The sequence below is a fragment of the Maniola jurtina genome, chromosome 13 (assembly GCF_905333055.1).
Source record: "Maniola jurtina chromosome 13, ilManJurt1.1, whole genome shotgun sequence".
NCBI classification, from domain to species: domain Eukaryota; kingdom Metazoa; phylum Arthropoda; class Insecta; order Lepidoptera; family Nymphalidae; genus Maniola; species Maniola jurtina.
Genome location: NC_060041.1, coordinates 12,919,094 through 12,939,627, shown reverse-complemented (window position 1 = coordinate 12,939,627; position 20,534 = coordinate 12,919,094). Strand labels below are relative to the sequence as shown.

Here is a 20,534-nt window from a genome sequence, read left to right as displayed (position 1 = left end):
GTGTTTCAATTTTCAAAGTAAGATAACTATACCAAGTGGGGTATCATATGAAAGGGCTTTACCTGTACATTCTAAAACAGATATTTATTTATTTTTATGTATAATAGTTTTTGATTTATTGTGTAAGATTTTGAAAAAAATACCCAAGTACGGAACCCTCAGTGCGCGAGTTTAACTCGCACTTTCTAAGCTGTGTGTTCTTTGTGTATGGGCAAGGTATAAGCATTTATGCTGAGGTGAGACTTTTTTTTTGGAATGGCACAGTTTATTCGGGTGCTTCTTCTGCTTGAGGTCTTTTGACTTTAATGCTCAAGTGTTAGAGGCGCCGGGATAAGCTAACCCGTAGGTATAACTGGTAATGTATGGGCACAGCTTTCAAAAATAATAGTTTTTTTTTTTCTTCTCTCTTTCTTTCTATTTTTAAAGTCCGTATCTCCAGAGAAAAAGGAACTTTTATGGGATGATTTCATTGGTTGTCTGTTTATCTGTCAAGACATATCAAGGGAATCAACTAACCTCGGTGGCTATCGTTCAGTGTTAGACACTGAGTTAGCGAATCACTCAGCTGGTCTGGTCTAGTGGAAGGAGCCGGGGTTAGTCACCATCCTACTGGCAAAACGGCGGGCCTACGGCCAAGTTATTTAGCGTTTCGGTACGATATGTCGTAGAAACTGATTAGGAGGAGTATAATCTAACTGCCTTACTCCCTTCCATTCAGCCCTCTTTCTTCTGTGAGCTCGCAGTCAAAGGCTATCATTGAAAATAAATGTTATCAGTATATTTTTTATTCAGGTAAATTGGAGTCTACTCCGGTCACACCCATCACACCAGAAGGAGATAGAAATATATTTAGCAAGAAATCGTCCGACCCAGTAAGCGATGAAAACGGACCCACCGATAGGAATACTAATAGCAAAGAAATTGATAATAGGTGAGTGAATTTTTTACATACATATAGTACGCAACAGGTCGAGATGGCAATCGGGGTGTGAGGCGGGGGGACGCACCGCACATCCGCACGTCACCCTTGTTATCCCACGCCGGTTTAGCGCGATGGCTGATGCCATCTCGACATGTCGCCTACTACAGGTACTATTTGCCAATATGGTCGTTAACACTGCACTTGCTTCACCCCGAGCATTGTACATTAATTTCATATTATACGGTATACCTACCTACATTAGAAATAATCGATTACAAGTTACAACAGGTGAAAATAACAGATAACTAACACTATTTTCACCTGTTTAAATACGTGTTTATTTATCAATGAGTCAATAACGTAGTTCTGTTTTATATATTCGGAATACCTACGCATTGGAGTAGGTATCTAAATCTATTTTTAAAATAACGAATTTTATTTCTCTTTGCTACAGGTTAATAGAACAAAAAGTACCTGATGATGAAAAGAAAATCCCTCCTTCAGCACGAAAAAAACAGGTTGGTTGGACGTTATATCATTCAACTAAAAACTTACAGGGAATGATAACATTACCTATTGTTATTTACGAAACAAGCGCGCAAAGTAGAAAAAATAGTTGAGGCGCAGACGAGGATTTTCAACGGCTCATTTTGAATAGTTGCAAAATAGAACGGCTGTTTTGAAGCTGCCATCTTTTATGAAATTGAAAGGTTTAAATCTTAAACCTTTTATAGGTTAAAACTTGTACTTTACTGCACTTTTTACATGCTACAACAGAATACTTAATAGCACCTACCTTTACTGGTACAGAAGGCAGAACTTCACAGAAATCACACTATATTAATATTATAAAGGCGAAAGTTTGTATGTGTGTGTGTGTGTATGTTTGTTACTCTTTCACGCAATAACTACTGAATGGATTTGGCTGAAATTTGGAGTGGAGATAGATAATATCCTGGATTAGCACATAGGCTACTTTTTATCTCGGAAAATCAAAGAGTTCCTACGGGATTTGAAAAAACCAAAACCCACGCGGGCGAAGCCGCGGGCATCTACTACTACTACTAGAGTATTTGAAAAAAAAAATCAACTCTTGATACGACGCAATAAAGTACAATTCAGTTCACACAAAAACCATGAAACTCTCGGAACTTTTTAAAAATGTAGTCTGCGGCTCGGGTATTCAAGCGTCTCAGTTATTATTTTCTTCTTAGCGCACTTGCAACATAAATATCTATTGTTGTTTAGTGTGACAGAACCCTCCGAGTGTTGAAGCTATCAGCTCTGGTGGCAGGCTGGGCGCTGCTCACCATATCCCTGCTCCTGAACAATGAGAAGAATGACGTGGTGCTGCACACTGCTGTCAATGTTGGTGAGGTTCAAGGTTAGTTCTTCTGCACTCCTTACTTCTAACAGGCCGGGCTCACTTGGCCACGTGATTCAAAATAGTAGATTGCTAAACAAGGGACTAAAACGTGCCAATTCATACATCTCTTGAGAGGCTATAAAATCGCGTAAAAATGGAGTTTATTCCCGAATTCGATTGCAAGGAAATGAAACAGTGATACGCGATCACAACCTGTGCGTGGGCTCACTCTTCTCTTCTGGTCCTTACGTATGCTCTAGCCATACATCAATAAATCACCCACTGCGCAGGTATAAGATCAGAGGCCTTTTATCAAGACGTCAAATATGTAAACCGATATATTTATTACCATGCGTAAGTTAAAGGATCTTTTCAAGTGATAGCAACTGTAGCTTACATGAGTAAAAGGAAAGCATAGGGGCATAAAAGGTTAGGCTCAGGTACTATAGCTGTATGACCAGAAAAGGGCTCTAAGGCCTTTTCGCTTGAAAGAAAAACTAAGCAATATTTTTTGGCCCAGCCCGATAATTTACGAACCTCAAAAGCTTTAGGTACCAATATTCACGTTTGTTTCAGAATATCTCCTAGAATCAACCCAAGAAGATTTCACGGTCTCCGTCACATTGTCCGGACCATTTGCGTATTCGAAGAGCAATGATACGACTCTACTACAATTATGGCTGCACAGATCTTCAGGGGAAGGCGAATATGCACAGGTATAAATGTTTCGAAACAGATTTGCGCTTTAACATGTTCTTGAGGGTTGGGGCCCTAGAAAGTACTAGAATGGCGAACTCGCACAATCGTAAGTCCCCCAACTGTGGACAGACGACATCAATCGAGTCGCAAGGAGCCGCTGAATTCAAGCGGCGTAAGACCGTGGCGTGTGGAAATCCCTGTAAGAAACTTAGGTCCGGCAGTGGACGTCTATCGGTGGATAATGATGATAATTATCATGTTCTTGAGGAAACATTCTGCATTCGTACATAGATGAAATTACGGACACGTAGGAAGCGATTTGCTTCCCCGTTTCTAATCCGAACCGCTAGGACACGGAACGCCCTGCCGGCATCAGTTTCCTTCCCACTTTTAATTGGTATCTTCAAATCAAGAGTGAATAGGTAACTTATAAAAATAAAAAAAAATAAAAAAATAAAAATCCTTTACTTCGACCATAAAATTGATCATAATTGTTAGTAATAACACACCTTAAAAACTAATGTTAGTGATCTTATATCTATCTAATTACTTAATCCTAATACTATATCTAAGACAGGCTTGATTAGTCAGCATGTGCACCATATGACAATGGTTCAGGTACTGACAATCAAACCTGTCAGCAAATGCCCTCAGGATGGCATTGGAACTAGCCCGTACCCTGCGCACCAGGGATGTGCACCGCTTACGCATGGTAGTATAAAAGCAATCCACATGCGCATCCGCGAACATACCCGACGCGCTGCAGTAACGAGGCAGGCCCAATAGCATCCTGAATGCATTATTGTACTGGACACGCAGGGCATTGTACTGTTTCTGCGTGTAGTCCACCCACAGGCTACTCGTGTAAAAAAGAAGTGCAGTAAGCTCTAAAGAGCGTTACTTTTACAGGAATAGTACAACGAGCAAACCTGCGAGCGATCATGTTCGCTCTAATAGACAATGCCCTGCGTTCTCTCTCTATGTCAGCATCGTCTTTCAGGTCAAAAGACACCAGATGCCCTAGGTATTTGAACTGAAACACCCTCTTTAAGGGGGTACCGTATAACTTAATGGGTGGTACGTTTGAGGGCACTGGTTTCCCTTTGGCCTGAAAGACCATGCATTCGCTTTTTTTTACATTATACGTTAACCCGTGACTGCGGGCGTAGCTTTCACACATGCTTAACAATTTTGCCAAGCCACAAACAGAAGCACTGAGCAACACCATGTCATCTGCGTAACTGATGTTGTTGAGACATACTCCGTCAATATGGCAACCAACATGAGTAGTGCTAAGCGACTCTATCAGTGCGTTGACATAAAGGTTAAAGAGCTTAGGGGAAGTTAAGCCCCCCTGTCGCACGCCGCACTCTAACCTATATGGCTGCGAATACGTTTCGGACCATCTCACGACATTGACCTGGTTTCGATACCAATATTTGAAGATCCTAGTAACTTCTTCGGGCAGTCCGGTGTCTTTCAATTTCTGCCATAGGATATCGTAACTTACCAGGTCAAATGCCTTGCTAAGGTCCAGAAAACACGCATAAATAGGCGTTCGTCTGTCCGTATAGTACTTTACAGTTTGCTTTAAACATAATATGGCCGACTCTGTTGATAAACCTGGCCTGAAGCCAAACTGATTGTCGTGTAGGAGTATATGTTTATCCAGCTGGATGTTAAGCAAACTGTCAAGCACTTTCGCCACAACCGCGGCAAGTGAGATAGGCCTGTAGTTGGCTTTATCAGATATGTCCCCAGTTTTGTTTTTCACAATTGGCACCACCACAGTTCTCATCAGTGCAGCGGGTAAGTACGAATGCGCTATACATAAGTTGTACAACATGGAAAGTACTCTAGGTAAGTGAGGACCCGCATGCTGCAGATGTTCAATACTCAGCCCGTCATGGCCAGGAGACTTTCCACGCGACATAGAAGTTATAGCATTATTGACATCCTTAGCTGTAAAACGGATTCCAATCTCCTGGCCACACGTACACTCTTCACTGACGGACTGTGATGGTCCCAACGGTGAAGTCACTGTGAAATGTTCTTTAAACATGTCTGCTATAAGACTATGCTCATTAATACCATTCACGCTCACTGGTAGGCCAGGCCTACCGTTTGATTTATTGGTGGATTTCCAAAAGTTACGAAAATCATTTTTCGCATGCTGTGAAGCCAAGATATTCATCCTTATTTGTTCGCTGTGGTTCTGACACCACCTTAAGCGTGACTTAAATAGACTGCGACTTCGATGCATGTCGTCATAGACCCTACCATATTTTGGTTTACCCCACCAGACCCATATTAAAAACTTCGACCGGGCCTCCCTGTGTGCATCGCGAACATACCTGTTCCACCCCGCCACAGGACGCTTCCCAACGCGCGATCTTACAGTTTTGGATTCAGTGGCAGCCACAGACAGAACATTTACAATGTCGCTATACAATTTATCGATAAGTAATGTGTGATCGATACGCCCGCAAACACAATCACTACACGAACGAAATTCCTCGGGAAAATCAATAGCTTTTAATTTTTCATGACATAGTTTCGTATACATCACTATTTCTTCCGGTTTTCTATCTCCCCATAGAATCTCGCTCGGCATGTTACATACACTCGTCAACTTTGGTTTAACCATATCCAAGTCACACTCAATAATCAACGGATAATGGTCGGACCAATACACATCGTACTTTACATATACATTGAAAATTGACGAATAAGCCGAGTTGGTCGTCACGTAGTGATCAAGCCACCGCCTCGACCCGTGGGCTTCACTCACAAACGTGTATGTGTCCGACCTTATGCCTAAAATCTGTACATCCACACATGACCACTCTTGCTCGTCACAAAAACACGTCAACTCGTTATAAAAACGTTCATTCGGATGGGCGTTAAAGTCGCCAAGGATGTAAACACATTCTACGTTCATACTGTTAATAATAGCACTCACCGAACTGAGGCAATCAGTGAATTCCGTAAGGTTCACCATTTTATCTGTAGGCATATAAATACTAAACACTAAAATAGACCTATCGCCCAGCACTATTTCTATGGCACATATTCGTGGATTATCACAACACACACACCACACACGCATTATAGGCAAGCGCGCTACATCTTAGGCTGCATCATCACTTGCTAGCAGGTCTGATTGCAGCCAAGCGCTAATCTATAAATTAAAAAAAAATGTAAAGTTTCAAATGTGAAAGTTCTCTATCGGACTTCGTCTGTGTTGGTGTTAGCTGGCGGGCGTGCTCAGCCTTTTTGGAGTGTTTTTTTTTTGTTAAAACTGACTGGAAAGTGCTCTAAGGGGGTGCTGTGCGTGTGTTGGCGAGCGCCGGCACAGACGGGGTTCATACTTGTATAGTTTAACTAACTTGTCACACTAATATTATAAAGGCGAAAGTTTGTATGTGTGTGTGTGTGTGTGTGTGTGTGTGTGTGTGTGTGTGTGTGTGTATGTTTGTTACTCTTTCACGCAATAATTACTGAATGGATTTGGCTGAAATTTGGAATGGAGATAGATAATATCCTGGATTAGTACATAGGCCACTTTTTATCCCGGAAAACCAAAGGGTTCCTACGGGATTTTAAAAAACCGAAATCCACGCGGGCGAAGCCGCGGGCATCTTCTAGTTACAAATAACTATAAACTAGACATTGGCTAATCTTTGTAAAGCCAGACGAGAGAGAAAAAAAAGTTCTCTATCTATAATGTTCTCTAAAGTGTGTGAAGTCTGACAATCCACACTTGAGCAGCGTGGTAAACTCATTTTGAGAGGAGGAGTTCATGCTCAGTGCTCAGCGTGCCGGCAGTGGTACCTAATGATGCGATAAAAATGTTCTTTGAGTACCTATTTGCAAGTTCCAGGTTTTTAACAAGATGTGTTTATTATTCTGAGAACATAAATACCACGTATACCTACATTATAATAAACCGCGCCCACACGTGTTTAAAATATATTTCATATGGAACAACTAGAGTCTCTTTAATCTTTAAGGTATCCACGTGTATGATTCTACCAACAGTTCGTATTCAAGTATTTATTTGCTCAAAAACATGATAACAGGATCTTATTTGTGAACAACAACAACTTTGAATACTTGAATACTCGTAAAGCGGAAAGAACCGGCAAGAAACTCAGCAGTTGCTCTATTCAAATCTTAAAAAGTTACAGATCAATGTATAATTCAGTAAAAGCTCAGCCGATTGCTTCCACGCAACTTTGTCACTAAAGGGATTCATCAACTGTTTTTTCAGATATAAGTTAGCCCTTAACTGCAATCTCACGTGGTGGTAGGGTGGTAACTAGCCACGGCCGAAGCCCCCCACCAGCCTGGACCAGAGATTTAGAAATTATGAAATTCCAACCCTTGCGAGAATCGAACCCGGGACCCCCCACTAATAAGACGACAGCGCTTACCACTGCGCCAGGGGGGTTGTATAATAGTCTCGACGTGTCTTTATTTTTTACACACTGTTTATATTCGTGTACTAGCTGTGCCCGCGACTTCGTTCGCGTGGAATAGTGACTTTTCGCGCTTTATATAGCCACGGACGCTCAGGCGCGAGGCGCCGTGATTCTTTAAATTGACATAACTTTTTTATTTATGAACCGATTGACATGAAATAAACACTGAATGCTAAGTGAAGCTTACTACAATATATAAGTGAAAACCGTATCTAAATCGAATAAGCCGTTTCTGATAGTAGCGTGCACAAACACACAGACAAACAGACAAAAAAAAAATTAATTACAATTTCGGGTTCGGCATCGATATAATAACAACCCCTGCTACTTTTTTTTATATATTTCCATTGTACAGACACCACTTTTCTACAATTTTATTATATGTATAGATATACTTAATGGCAATCTAAAAATTTTAAAAATAAGGGGACTCAAACTTTTGTCATCCAAAAAACGTGGTATTTTCAAACCTCATACATAGTCAACACCAGTCTAATCATTGCCAAATTTTAATATAGGTACTTAGATTTTTTTCCATGAACTGTGATATAAATCAGCCTAACTCGTGGTTTGTTTTGTCTCTTTTTCATTGCCAAATGACATTTAAATAGTCCATTCATTCCGTTCACACGTTTATCGCAAAATCGCTGTGAGCAACATGTATCTAAGCTAAAGTACTTAATCTTATGCTTACTCACGCTATCATATTGTCAGTGTAAATATTATTTTAATGTCTAGAGCTTGAAATAATATCTGCTTATCTATTACAACATCGGATTTAATAAATAAACAGAGTGCTTAATTCGTAATTGTTTTAGTATGAACCAGGCCTTAAACTTGGATATTCTGTATTAGTTTTATGGGATGTTTATATAAATCTTAATCTACGTGAAAAAGTTGGTTGTCTGTAAAGTCGGTTTACTGACGATAGTTGAACGTGACAACAAAGGCCGATTGTGCTTCTTTGTCGCTCGTTCCGCGCTCTCGCTTGCACTTCAAGGCTTACATGGAACGCCTCAGAGCGAGGTAACGCCGCATGAGTCATGTTTTTTCGTGCGTGCAGCCGGCTCTATCGAATTATAAGACGTTGTCTCGTCAAAAGGGAACAAAAAGTAATTTTTTAAACCTAAATCCACGTGTACGAAGTCGCGGGAATCATCTAGTAAATTACATTTAAAAAGCTTTGAATTACTCGACTCTAAAATGTCTAATAGAGAGAGAGCCAGCGCGTGGCACACCTTCGTTATTTTATAAAAGCTGAAAGTTTCTCTGCGTATCGTCCCCAACACAGGGAGGAACGATCAGCAACTATGAAGTTTAGATCATGGTGACTTTGGGAGATAACAGGTAATAAAAGTGTAAAAATCTTACGTCAAAGTATAAAGGCAATTTTTTTTACATTTTCTTCGAAATAGTATTTAATTACGTCATGCATTGCCAGACACTTAGCGTCGTGGCAACCCCCAGGCAGTCGCTTAGCGTCTGACTGGGAGTTACCACGATCTTTCATAGTAGCTGATCGTTCCTCGCTGTGATGGAGACAATACGCCGAGAAACTTTCAGCTTTTATAAAATAACAAAGTTGGCATGCGCTGACTCTTAGCATAAACACATTATTGGCAACTTGCAACTCGCAAGCCCCCCTACAATCACTAGACAAGGCAAAATCTATGCTTCCAAGAACAGTTAGGTAGCAAGGCAGTGAAAGGCCATATCTCATAAATATTTATCACATTCCTGCTTACAATGATCCACTTGTTATAACATTGTGTTTGGTTAGCATCGTGAGCATTGCTTCATTTGTGCTGTACAATAGGTTCTATGTAATAAGTATATACGAGTAGGTATTAACTCTCACCAATGGGTAACATGTGATTTTGTATATAATAATAAAACAAGTGTAAATTAAAAATTTATAACACCCCCGACAATAGCGAAGGTTACAGTAACTAGAAAAGAGCTGATAACTTGCAAACGGCTGAACCGATTTTCTTGGATTATAGCTAAGAACACTCTCGATCAAGCCACCTTTCAAACAAAAAAAAACTAAATTAAAAAAGGTTCATTACTTTAGGAGCTACGATGCCACAGATAGATACACAGATACCCACGTCAAACTTATAACACCCCTCTTTTTTGGTCGGGGGTTAAAAATATAATATGATGACGTAGAGTAGATATTGTAAAGAAAGCGCAACCGCGACCACATTATAATAGAGACAGAGCAAGCGCGTGCCACACCTTCGTTATCTTATAAAAGCTGAAAGTTTCTTTGCATATTGCCCCTACACAGGCAGGAACGATATTAGCAACTATGAAGTTTGGATCATGGTGGATTTGGGATATAAAAGGTAATAAAATAGTTAAAAAATTGGTTGTCTGTAAAGTCGGTTTACTGACGATAGTTGAACGTGACAACAAATGCCGATTGTGCTTCTTTGTCGCTCGTTCCGCGCTCTCGCTTGCACTTCAAGCCTTACATCACTTACATGGAACGCCTCAGAGCGAGGTAACGCCGCATGAGTCATGTATTTTCGTGCGTGCAGCCGGCTCTATCGAATTATAAGACGTTGTCACGTCAAAAATCTTGCGTCAAAGTATAAAGTCTAATTTTTTTATATTTTCTTCGGAACAGAATGAAATCACGTCATGCATTGCCAGACGCTTAGTATCATGGCAACCCCAGCAAGATTTTTTTGTTTTAACTCCCAATTCACCGAAAACGGCGAAACGGAAAAAACATCTTGAATGCCAATTGAAACGTAAATATTTGTCATCTGTATGTTTGTAAACACTAAACACCATTGTGCTATGTTGACGTTAGCGTCGATGTTTAATGCTCCCATTATCGTCGTTTTATACATCGATGGTTTTATGTCATGCTAGTATTCGCATGTTACTTTGTCTGGTAGGTAGGTGTAGTTTCATGTCCAAAATCATGATAATTATCTTCGCCCATTACTAACCCACTATTGAGCATGGGCTTCCTCTCCGAATAAGATGGGGTTTTATTCAGATACAAGGTAGCCCTTGACTGCTATCTCACCTGGTGGTAAGTGATGATGCAGTCTAAGATGGAAGCGGGCTAACCTGGAAGGGGTATGGCAGTTTTCATTAAACCCATACTCATTTGGTTTCTACCCGGCATCGTACTGGAACGCTTAATCGCTTGGTGGCACGGCTTTTCCTGGTAGGGTGGTAACTAGCCGCGGCCGAAGCCTTCCACCAAATCATATCAAGTACGGATTGGCATATTTCACAAGGCGTTTCAGTCCCCGCAATCCCCAGAAGAGCCTTCTTACAGATCATTCCAATATTGAATCCAAGTATTAGATTGCGGTTTAAATAAATTCAATTTTTCAATTTCAATTTCTTTTTTTTCTTTTTAAAAGATTATTAGCCATGCTAATCATGACTAATATTCCCCTTTCCCCTCCAACTAAGCTGTGTTAGGAGTAGGTACGACAATAGTGCAACGGGTGGGGTTTGAACCGTCGACCTTTCGGAATTCAGTCCACTCCTCAACCGTTGAGCTATTGAGGCTCTAATAAATAATGAGTAAGAATATTATAAGTTAGTTGAAATAAGCGATAGTTTATTTTGTTTTATTTATTGAGTCATTCGTTATTTCAGGATTCCACGTCATGGGTGATACATCTTCAGCCGGATGACGTCATAAACTTTTCGCCCAGTGCGTCTGCGTCACACATCCTAATCCTGGAGAAAATGAAGCCTAACAATGAAAGACCATTAAATACAACAGTGGAAAACGCTTACAATATCTCTTCTAGTAGCAGTAATGGTATGCTTGTATTTATATTTAGAGCTAAGTTATATATCACTAGAGGATGCCCGCGACTTCGTCCGCATGGATTTAGGTTTTTAAAGATCCCGTGGAACTTGTGTTTTTCCGGGATAAAAAGTTGCCTATGTCCGTCCCCGGGATATAATCTGACCCTGTACCAAATTTCGTCAAAATCGGTTAAACTGTTGGGCCGTGAAAAGGTAGCAGACAGACAGACAGACACACTTTCGCATTTATAATATTAGTATGGACTTGCCCTAACGGTGAAGGAAAACATCGTGAGGAAACCTGCATGAAAGTTCTCCGTAATGTTCTCAAAGGTTTGTTAAGTCTGCCAATTAGTACTGGGCCAGCGTGACACACTATGGCCTAAGCCCTTATCATTGTGTGAGGAGACCCTTATTTAGTTGCGGGCTGGCGATTGGTTGATCTAGATGATGATGATGATGAGTATTTTTTTATTGTTTATGTTAGCCCTTGACCACAATCTCACCTGGTGGTAAGTGATGATGCAGTCTAAGATGGAAATGGGTTAACTTGAAAGGAGTGTGGCAGTTTTTATTAAACCCATGCCCCTTTGGTTTCTACACGGCATCGTACCGCAACGCTAAATCGCATGGCGGCATGGCTTTGCCAATGGGGTGATAACTAGCCACGGCCGAAGCCTCCTACCAGATGACCAGACCAGACCAGATATCTAGAAATAATAAAATTGTGAACTCCTGCCAGGACTCGAACCCAGTAGCTGTCCCTGAGAAGATGCGTCAGGGAGGTCGCCAAAATCATTGATTTTAGTTAATTCTGGGGTCAAAATCATGATGATGATGATGATCAACGTTAACTTGTATTACAGGAACTAGCATCTACCTGCGCATGAGCACCAGCAGCAACAAGACCGTGCCTCTGACGGTCAGCTACCAGCTGGCCCCGCTGTCCAAAGAGGATGGAATCATCTACGCGAGTATACTGCTCTGCATTCTCTACATCTTGATCATTTTTGAGGTCAGTCCTTACATTCATAGTCTGCGTACATTTTCGATTACAATTTACAAGTTAACCAAGTATTTATACAGGGTGTAACCATAACGCTAGTAAAAGCGAAGACAGGTGATAATTGATGAATGACTATTGATACGATACCATAAAAAACTACATTTTTTTAAAATCCTTTATTTTTTAAAAGTTCACAATATATTGCAAATAAAACATCTGACTGACGGTCACTCGATAGGTTACTCGAAGTCAATGCCGCATCGTAGGTGGGGCACTGATCCGAGTTTTGCACGCTATTCTTTGCGGGTTTGAAAAATACAAAAACTACAAGATAAGGCAAATGATTATTCACATTGGATTGAGTTAAGGTAGTATAATAATGACGCTAAATTTTTGCTAGCGTTCTGGTCACATCCTGTAATACTGTCAGCGGAAGTTAACAACCGCTTACGTTGAAATAAAACTAAACGCGTGCGGGGTTACATTTTTGAAAAGAAGTCGGCATTAAGTATTTATATCATATCGTGTCTTGTCTCTATGGTACTGCCTACTGGGTACTTTAAAACACCTTGATAACAAATGGCGGCCTCAAAGCAGCTGTTCTGTTTGTCTCCCATTTTAAATACGGACGGAAGTTACGTTTGTGTTAACGTCAACTATCCGTTATAAAAAAAAGATCTGGTTTATTCTCTAGGCAAGTCTAAAGAAGTTTTACTTTAAAAACCAAATAATAATAATAATAAGCCAAATATAAATACCTATTATAATTTACTCACTTACAGATTGTAAACAGAACCCTCGCGGCGCTTCTTTCATCATCCCTCGGGGTAGCAGTACTGGCACTAAGCGGTGCACGACCCTCCCTACCAGAGCTGGTGTCTTGGCTGGACATGGAGACACTGCTGCTGCTGTTCAGCATGATGATCCTTGTGGCTATACTTGCTGAAACTGGCCTGTTCGATTATCTGGCTGTTGTTGCTTTTGAGGTATCACTATCAATCTGTTTTCGAACCACCCATCCACGAACCATATCAACGATCCTCGAATTAAAGAGGTGAAAACTCAACAAGTGGTCCTTCGAGCCGGATGGAATCAGCCTGTGTAGGACCATATTGCTAACACAACATAAATACAGCAAATTGTACAGACGAGTCTATGTTAGGTTATAATCGAACTTTCAAAGACAATACGATAGTAAACTGATGACCAACGCTGTACCAGCGTTCCCGACACAGGCGCAGCAAACGCTGAGTGGAGTCCATTGTGGTACAGCACACCACGCATCTTATTTCGAATTATTATTATTATTATTTTATCTGTACTTTTTGTGGCACCAAATAAACACATTTTCTTTCTTTTTCTTTCTTACTCATTGCCAAAAACAATAAACAAATCACACATCCATAAATGCTCTGATTATGCCTTCTTTCTTCGGTTTATCTTCTTATAACGGCCATCTGCTTAACGCAAACCAAAGACGATAAGCCGAAAAAAACAGATCTTCTTCTTGTACTCAATATTATTAACCATGAAAGATCTGGTCCTTATCTATACTTAATATAGCCATGAAGTTACAGCCATGAGGTAATCACTCAATTTATTTTTGAAGGTGACGGGTGGCCGGACGTGGCCTCTGATCAACTGCCTGTGCTTCTTCACGGCAATCTTCTCCACATTCTTGGACAACGTCACCACTGTACTACTCATGACGCCGGTCACTATACGGTGAGAATTTAAAGAAACTCCTAAGAGTATAAAAAATAGGAGTCCCACGAGGTCTTATTTTAGGACTCTTTTTGTTCCTCAATTACATTAATGACCTTCCTGACTTTGCGAGGGATTCAAAAGACAGTATTCTTTTTTGCAATTGAATGTTGATACATAATTAGATTTTCTTTAAAATTAATGAATTATATTTTGGCACTTGTGGGTTTAGATGTTATTTTAGACTAATTTCGATATTTTTCCAGGCTGTGTGAAGTGATGCAACTGAACCCTATACCAGTCTTGATGTCAATGGTGATATTTAGTAACGTGGGCGGTGCGGCCACCCCCGTGGGAGATCCACCCAATGTTATAATTGCAAGCCATCCTGCTGTTTTGAAAGCGGTAAGCTTTTCAAAATTTATTACCCGTCAATTCGTTAACATGGATTTAGGTTTTTAATAATCCCTTTGCTGAAAATCCTTTCTTATTGGAGTTTTAGCGTTCTAGTCCTAGAAACACCCTCCTCACAAAAAAAAGTTTATTACTACTTAGGTTTACAGAAAAGAGGTTAGAGCTTTCTTTTAGGACTACTCATGTGTCAGAAGACACCACTCTTCCATAACAAATATCATACGCATGCATGTGTACGTATGTATGTTAGTGTCGGTTACACTACATACAAGTCATTCAGTAAAGTAACACCAAATTTTTCAGAACATAAACTTCACATCATTCACGCTGCATATGGGGCTCGGAATTCTGCTGGTGTGCGTGCAGACTTATTTCCAGCTGCGATACATGTTCCGAGACATGAACACGCTCCGACACAGCGTACCCACGGAAATTGTAGGTAAGTGCTTTTTCTGGCTTTTCAATACATTAGATTGTAAAGTGGCTCTAAATATACCGTTGTTCAAACTGTAGTTTTCTCACACATGTACTATAAAAAAAGTGTGGTAATGTTACCCAGTTTAAATATTACTGACAGAGCATTAACTTTAAGAACCATAAGAGAAACGGAGAAAGAGTATTGATGTCACCCCCAAAAATGAAAGAATATCGGTTTAAAATAGGTGAAAAATAAAACAAAATATTTTTCCTGATACAAAATATGTTAACAGAGATGCGTCAAGAAATAGGAGTGTGGAAGAGAGCCGCAGCATCCCTGTCGTCTTACTCCAGAGACGAAGACATCGTCCGACGTGCTCTAGAGAAAAAAGTAAGAAATTAAACAACCAACTTGAAAAATCCGTTTTAATTTTTGGCATACCTCCCTCACAGATAGTTTCTTAGATGATGGCAAAAAAAAATTGCTCGCGTACGATGTGAAGATTAGTAAAGCCTTTATATTTCTTTATTTATTATAGGAAAATCAACAGTTTTTCCTATTATTGTATGGAAAAAATAGTGAGTGTGAGATGAAAAATAGGCTGAAACGTTTCAGGTGCAGCGACTTCAGACAATCCTGCTCAAGCGCGAAAACAACAGCGGCAAAGCGAAGGCAGACCCCAACTTTTGCTCAACCCTGGCACAGATGAAACAGAAAGTAAGTTTCAGCAACGGCGTACCTACCGCTAAACGATTTCACTAGATACCAGTTCGACTCCGCAATTGTCCACGCAATCGGCGCACTCGACCGACTCGTTTACTTTATCTACCCACTTTGTTTTATATAATCGCAATGTTAAATGAATAAGATACTTATCAATTTGTTTCTTTCTCATGTAAGTGAATTTGTTAAATTCTTAGTGAGAATAAAGTTCTTTAACCATAAATATTGTATTTATTATGATTATTGTAAATCGAATCTTTAAAAAAATCAACCTTTCTTGCTATTTCTTCTCGATAGGAAAATCATTCCAAACCATTGTGCAATGGTACCTAGATACACTTGACAATTCAAATCAATTACAACAATTAAACCTAGTTGTAAAGCTTATATAATATTTCTATTCTATTCTACCTATTTGAATCATAAAGTTCTTAACTCGTATCATACCGCTGCTGTCAAAATTGTTACAAAAATGTATTGAAAAAATCGTATGATCGTGCGCAATATAATTAAACTTTCCGTGGTGGACTAAAATTTTCAACTTTGCGCACTTGCGATATAAATAAATATTTTTGTTCACAGTATCGCATCAGGGACAAACAGCTACTCATAAAATCGACAGTGTGTGTAGCTTTCGTAGTGATCGTGTTCTTCCTTCACGCCATACCCGAATTACGTAAGTGTGAACGCGTGTGTGTGTGTGTATGTGTGTGCGCGTGTGTTAAATTGGTTGCCATGGCCAGAATTCGGTCAGCACGAATGCATCTCAAAGATCGTTAACTTTTGTTTGCAGAAAGGCTATCTCTGGGCTGGACGGCGTTATTAGGAGCTCTGTTACTTCTCCTGTTAGCGGAGAGAGAGGACCTGGAACCCATACTGGCGAGGGTGGAGTGGTCCACTCTTCTGTTCTTTGCTGCTTTGTTTGTCATGATGGAGGTAAGGTCAACTTCTTAATAGGTATTCCTGCTTTATACATATAAAAGTTGTTAAAAAGGAAGTAATTTAGTGTCACTTTATCTTATATTTCTTTCCCAGTTACGTAACACGGTTAGGTAATTTGCCCTAGGGTGGGTTTTTAATGGAAGAAAAGGAAATTATATATTATGTTCTCCTTTCCTAAGTAGCTAGGTTTTTAAAAACCCCGTGGGAACTTTTGTTTTTAGGGGCAAAAATGTCCATCTCAAGAATGCAAGCTATCTCTGTACTTAAGAGATGATGCCCGCAAGTTCATCCATATGGCTTTAGGTCTTTATTAAATCCCTTCGATTTTATTTTTATTTTCTGGCACCAAAAGTAGCCAATAAATTTCCCCGGGATGGGGACTAAAAAACTGTGTGATTTTCTTTGATTTTCTGGGATCAAAAGTAGTTTATATCTTTCCCCGGGATACAAGTTATACCTCATCATCATTATCATGATCAACCCGTCATCGACCCACTACTGAGCACTAGTCAACTCTCAGAATGAGAAGGGCTTAAGCCATCCGGGCCAAGTGCTGATTGCCAGACTTCACACACCCTTCAGACCAGAAAATCGGTCAAACGGAAAAGCTAGCAAACAGACAGACACACTTTCGCATTTTTAATGATATTACTTAGTATGGATTTTCACTTTTCAGGTACTATCTAAGCTGGGGCTAATATCTTGGATCGGGAGCTTAACGGAATCCCTTATACTGAAAGTTGGTGAAGAGTCCAGACTAACAGTTGCCATTATGCTTATATTATGGGTAAGTGACATGAATAACTGTTAATTTTAGATTTTGAGTTTCTTAAAGGAAACATTATACTTAAATGGATTCGACCCGCTTATAACAATTACTACTATAGGAAAGCCCTCATTCGCTGGTGGTAAACACTATATGATCTTATAAATCGAAGTACCCAGGTTCCATTCTCGGTAAGGGCAGATTGTTAATTGTTTGACCTCCCTGGCGCAGTGGTGAGCGCTGTTGTCTTCTAATTGGGAGGTCCTAGGTTAGATTGCCGACAGAGACACTTTGGAAATTCATTACCTATCTTTTTTAGAATCCCGAACTAGCAGTGGGACTAGAAACCTTCAGAGAGGGTTTTGAATTTGATTTTGTTTCCCAGGTGTCCGGCTTAGCCTCGGCCTTCGTGGACAACATCCCGCTGACCACGATGATGGTGCGCGTGGTGGCGGCGCTGGCGGACCCGGCCGGCCTCGGCCTACCGCTGGCGCCCCTCGCCTGGGCTCTCAGCTTCGGCGCCTGCCTCGGAGGTAGTATACTTCCTCTTGTGCCATTGGTGCGCGAACTGACATACTTCCTTCGGGGACAACATCCCACTGACTACGATGATGACGCGTGGTGGTGGTACTGGTGGGCTCAGCTGGCCTCGGGCTCCCGCTGCCACCCCTCACCTGGGCTCTTAGCTCCTCTTAGATTCTTCTTGGGAGGAAGTACATAACCTCCGAAGAGGAAGTTTCACTTCCACATCCGACTCCCATGGCCCTACTAAGCTCTCGATTATATGGCCTGAATTACTGGAGAGCCCCCGAACCATGCTCTTGGCGTGTTTCTCGGGGGTGCCTTCTTGACTCCCTACAAGTTATTTATCTTTGCGCTTGTTCCTTGTGTCTTTCTCCCCTTTCTGGGGCAGACGCACGCAGATTCTTGTATGCCTAGTGGTCCGGCTGACAGTAAACCCAAAAACTTTTTCGACCCAACCCGCAATGCGAATATGTCTTCAGCCAATAATTTAGCCAATAGATATGTAATCCAGTCAATTGATATGAAGCGTACTTATATTGTTTTTTTTTTCAGGTAACGGCACGCTGATCGGCGCGAGCGCAAACGTGGTGTGCGCAGGCGTGGCGGAGCAGCATGGATACCGGTTCACATTCTTGCAGTTCCTCAAGGTCGGCTTCCCCGTCATGCTGGGCAACCTCACCGTCGCTTCCGTCTACCTGCTTTTCTGCCACAGTGCTCTTACGTGGCACTGACCTATGGCATAGATTAGAAACTCATATAAGGTCATAACAAAAGAATGTTACAATACCCCAGCGTTGGACCATCAGGTCCGATCGCAAATGAGGTTAAGAAAATCTTAAGATTTCCATGAACATTTTAGTTTTGTACTTTAAACAAGAAGCTTTAAAATGTAATTTCTCGGAACTATTTTTAGATAGACTTTTTATGTGACTCGTTTAGATTTTTGATCGGCTTGCGGCCGAAATTGAACCGTCAATTATTTGCCTGTAATCTGTCGATTAGTTGCTTAGCAACGTTAAAAAAAACCTTTAGTATAGCTCGTCTATTTTGGAATGACGTACTCCACAACCGCAATTTTACACATCAACAAAATTATGTAGTGAGGCGCATCATTTCAGCTTAGATAAGCTTATACGCGATAAGGTCGAGATGGCAATCACAACGAAAATGGTTAGCGCGCCACCCCAATTGCCATCTCAACCTGTCGCGTACTATACAATTTTTTGCCAAATAACAACATTACTAAGTAACTTTTCGATAGATTACAGATAGATTCATAATAATTCGACCGTAAGTTAACATGAGTGCCTTGAATTTGCGGTCACATAAGTTTATTAACTATAATCCATCAACAGACAAGCCAATTCGGTTGTAGGCGTTAGAACCCACGAAATAATTCATTTTAGTCAAAGTCATTCGGAAAGAAGCTCTTACTCATCATTATTCAAACAATTTTAACTATGGGACCAAACCACAAACCTAAAGTTGTGAAAAATAATGTTTATTGGATGAGTAAATCGATATTTTGGATTTGGATCTCCTTTTCGAATGCCCTTGTATATTATTATAACCGAAAATGTCTTTAAATTATGGCCAACCCAACCGGGTTACCGAATAGTGTTGGATACCAACCAAGTTGGTGCGTCTGTTATACGTCAGGTACGATACCCGTCGTAAATATTTACACATCGAGCTATAGAAAGTGTACAAATCAGTAGTCCACCTCTTTCACTAAGAGCGGTTACACACTCCTCCGGTCCGAATCCGGGAAAATACGTATATAAAAAAACTTGGACCGAACTCGGATATTGCTTACGCACTTATCTGATCTCTGATCCAAATCCAAGCTATTCAGTGGATATCTTTGTCATATCTAGTTAAATCATATAATATGTTCCATCTGAACCCGAGGCACATCCGAGATATTCTCACGGATGAAAGAAAACTCGGATGACGGAAGTCGGAGCTAGTGCGTAAGCTACCATAGAAATAGTCATACGAATCCGATCCGATCCGAATCCGTGAAAATACGTTCCTAAGTTCGGAACGTAGTTTCACGGATTCGGATTAGATGCAGTGTAATCGCCCTGAGACTGATAATATATTATGTCAGTAACAAAACGTCGCATAGGTATGAGTGACCAAAACGACACTATGAAGCCCAAGGTGCCGATTATCTCTTCCTAAAGCTTGTGTAAATTAATATACCTACTTATATAACACGTTTTTTATTATACTTAATTATCTTTTAATAATCGATCGATCAAAAATGGTATTACGCGTCTATTATAATTGTATATGTAATATAATTAATTGTAAGCTAAGTAAATGTAATAAATTATTATTATCATTTAAAGTTTTATTCTTACATTGAATGTTTGTTGAAATATAATTTTTATCTAAACAAGAGTTTTTATTGCACTCTGAAAGCGGTAGGACCCCTAGCACAAAATATTTTTTTAGGGTAGCACGAGTTCGTAATATCGATAATATCTAATATCGATAAATCACTTATATCTATTATAATTAATGTGCAAGTATGTTTATTCATTATGGATTAAAAAAAACACAAATTTAACAATATACAAGGAAAAAAATGTGTTCGTTTGTCCTTTAATCACGCCAAAATAGATCAAACAGGTCGACGTGGTTTTTTGCTTAAATATCGTTCATGACCTGCGGGAAATCGGGATTCTTTTGAGCTTTTTCAAAATGCAAAATCGACGTGAAGTGGAAGAGTCTGAAAAGTTCCGGGCATCATCTTCCTAGTACC

The 20,534-nt window shown here is 40.2% G+C and overlaps 1 protein-coding gene across 5 annotated transcripts in view; it reads left to right on the top strand.

The window, feature by feature from the left end:
• Positions 1–20,163, top strand: part of LOC123870712 (P protein-like) — a 38,722-nt gene extending 18,559 nt beyond the window's left edge. For all 5 annotated transcript variants that reach the window (XM_045914082.1, XM_045914087.1, XM_045914086.1 and 2 more), the window contains 17 exons: positions 793–931; positions 1,377–1,440; positions 2,171–2,306; positions 2,865–3,004; positions 11,105–11,273; positions 12,130–12,278; positions 13,052–13,255; positions 13,879–13,994; positions 14,240–14,378; positions 14,691–14,826; positions 15,098–15,195; positions 15,421–15,522; positions 16,111–16,204; positions 16,322–16,464; positions 17,147–17,257; positions 17,622–17,769; positions 18,314–20,163. In XM_045914082.1, coding sequence (XP_045770038.1) covers positions 793–931; positions 1,377–1,440; positions 2,171–2,306; positions 2,865–3,004; positions 11,105–11,273; positions 12,130–12,278; positions 13,052–13,255; positions 13,879–13,994; positions 14,240–14,378; positions 14,691–14,826; positions 15,098–15,195; positions 15,421–15,522; positions 16,111–16,204; positions 16,322–16,464; positions 17,147–17,257; positions 17,622–17,769; positions 18,314–18,492 — 2,267 coding nt within the window. In that variant the 3' untranslated portion in view covers positions 18,493–20,163. The remainder of the gene's footprint in view (positions 1–792; positions 932–1,376; positions 1,441–2,170; positions 2,307–2,864; positions 3,005–11,104; positions 11,274–12,129; positions 12,279–13,051; positions 13,256–13,878; positions 13,995–14,239; positions 14,379–14,690; positions 14,827–15,097; positions 15,196–15,420; positions 15,523–16,110; positions 16,205–16,321; positions 16,465–17,146; positions 17,258–17,621; positions 17,770–18,313) is intronic.
• Positions 20,164–20,534: the final 371 nt, after the last annotated feature.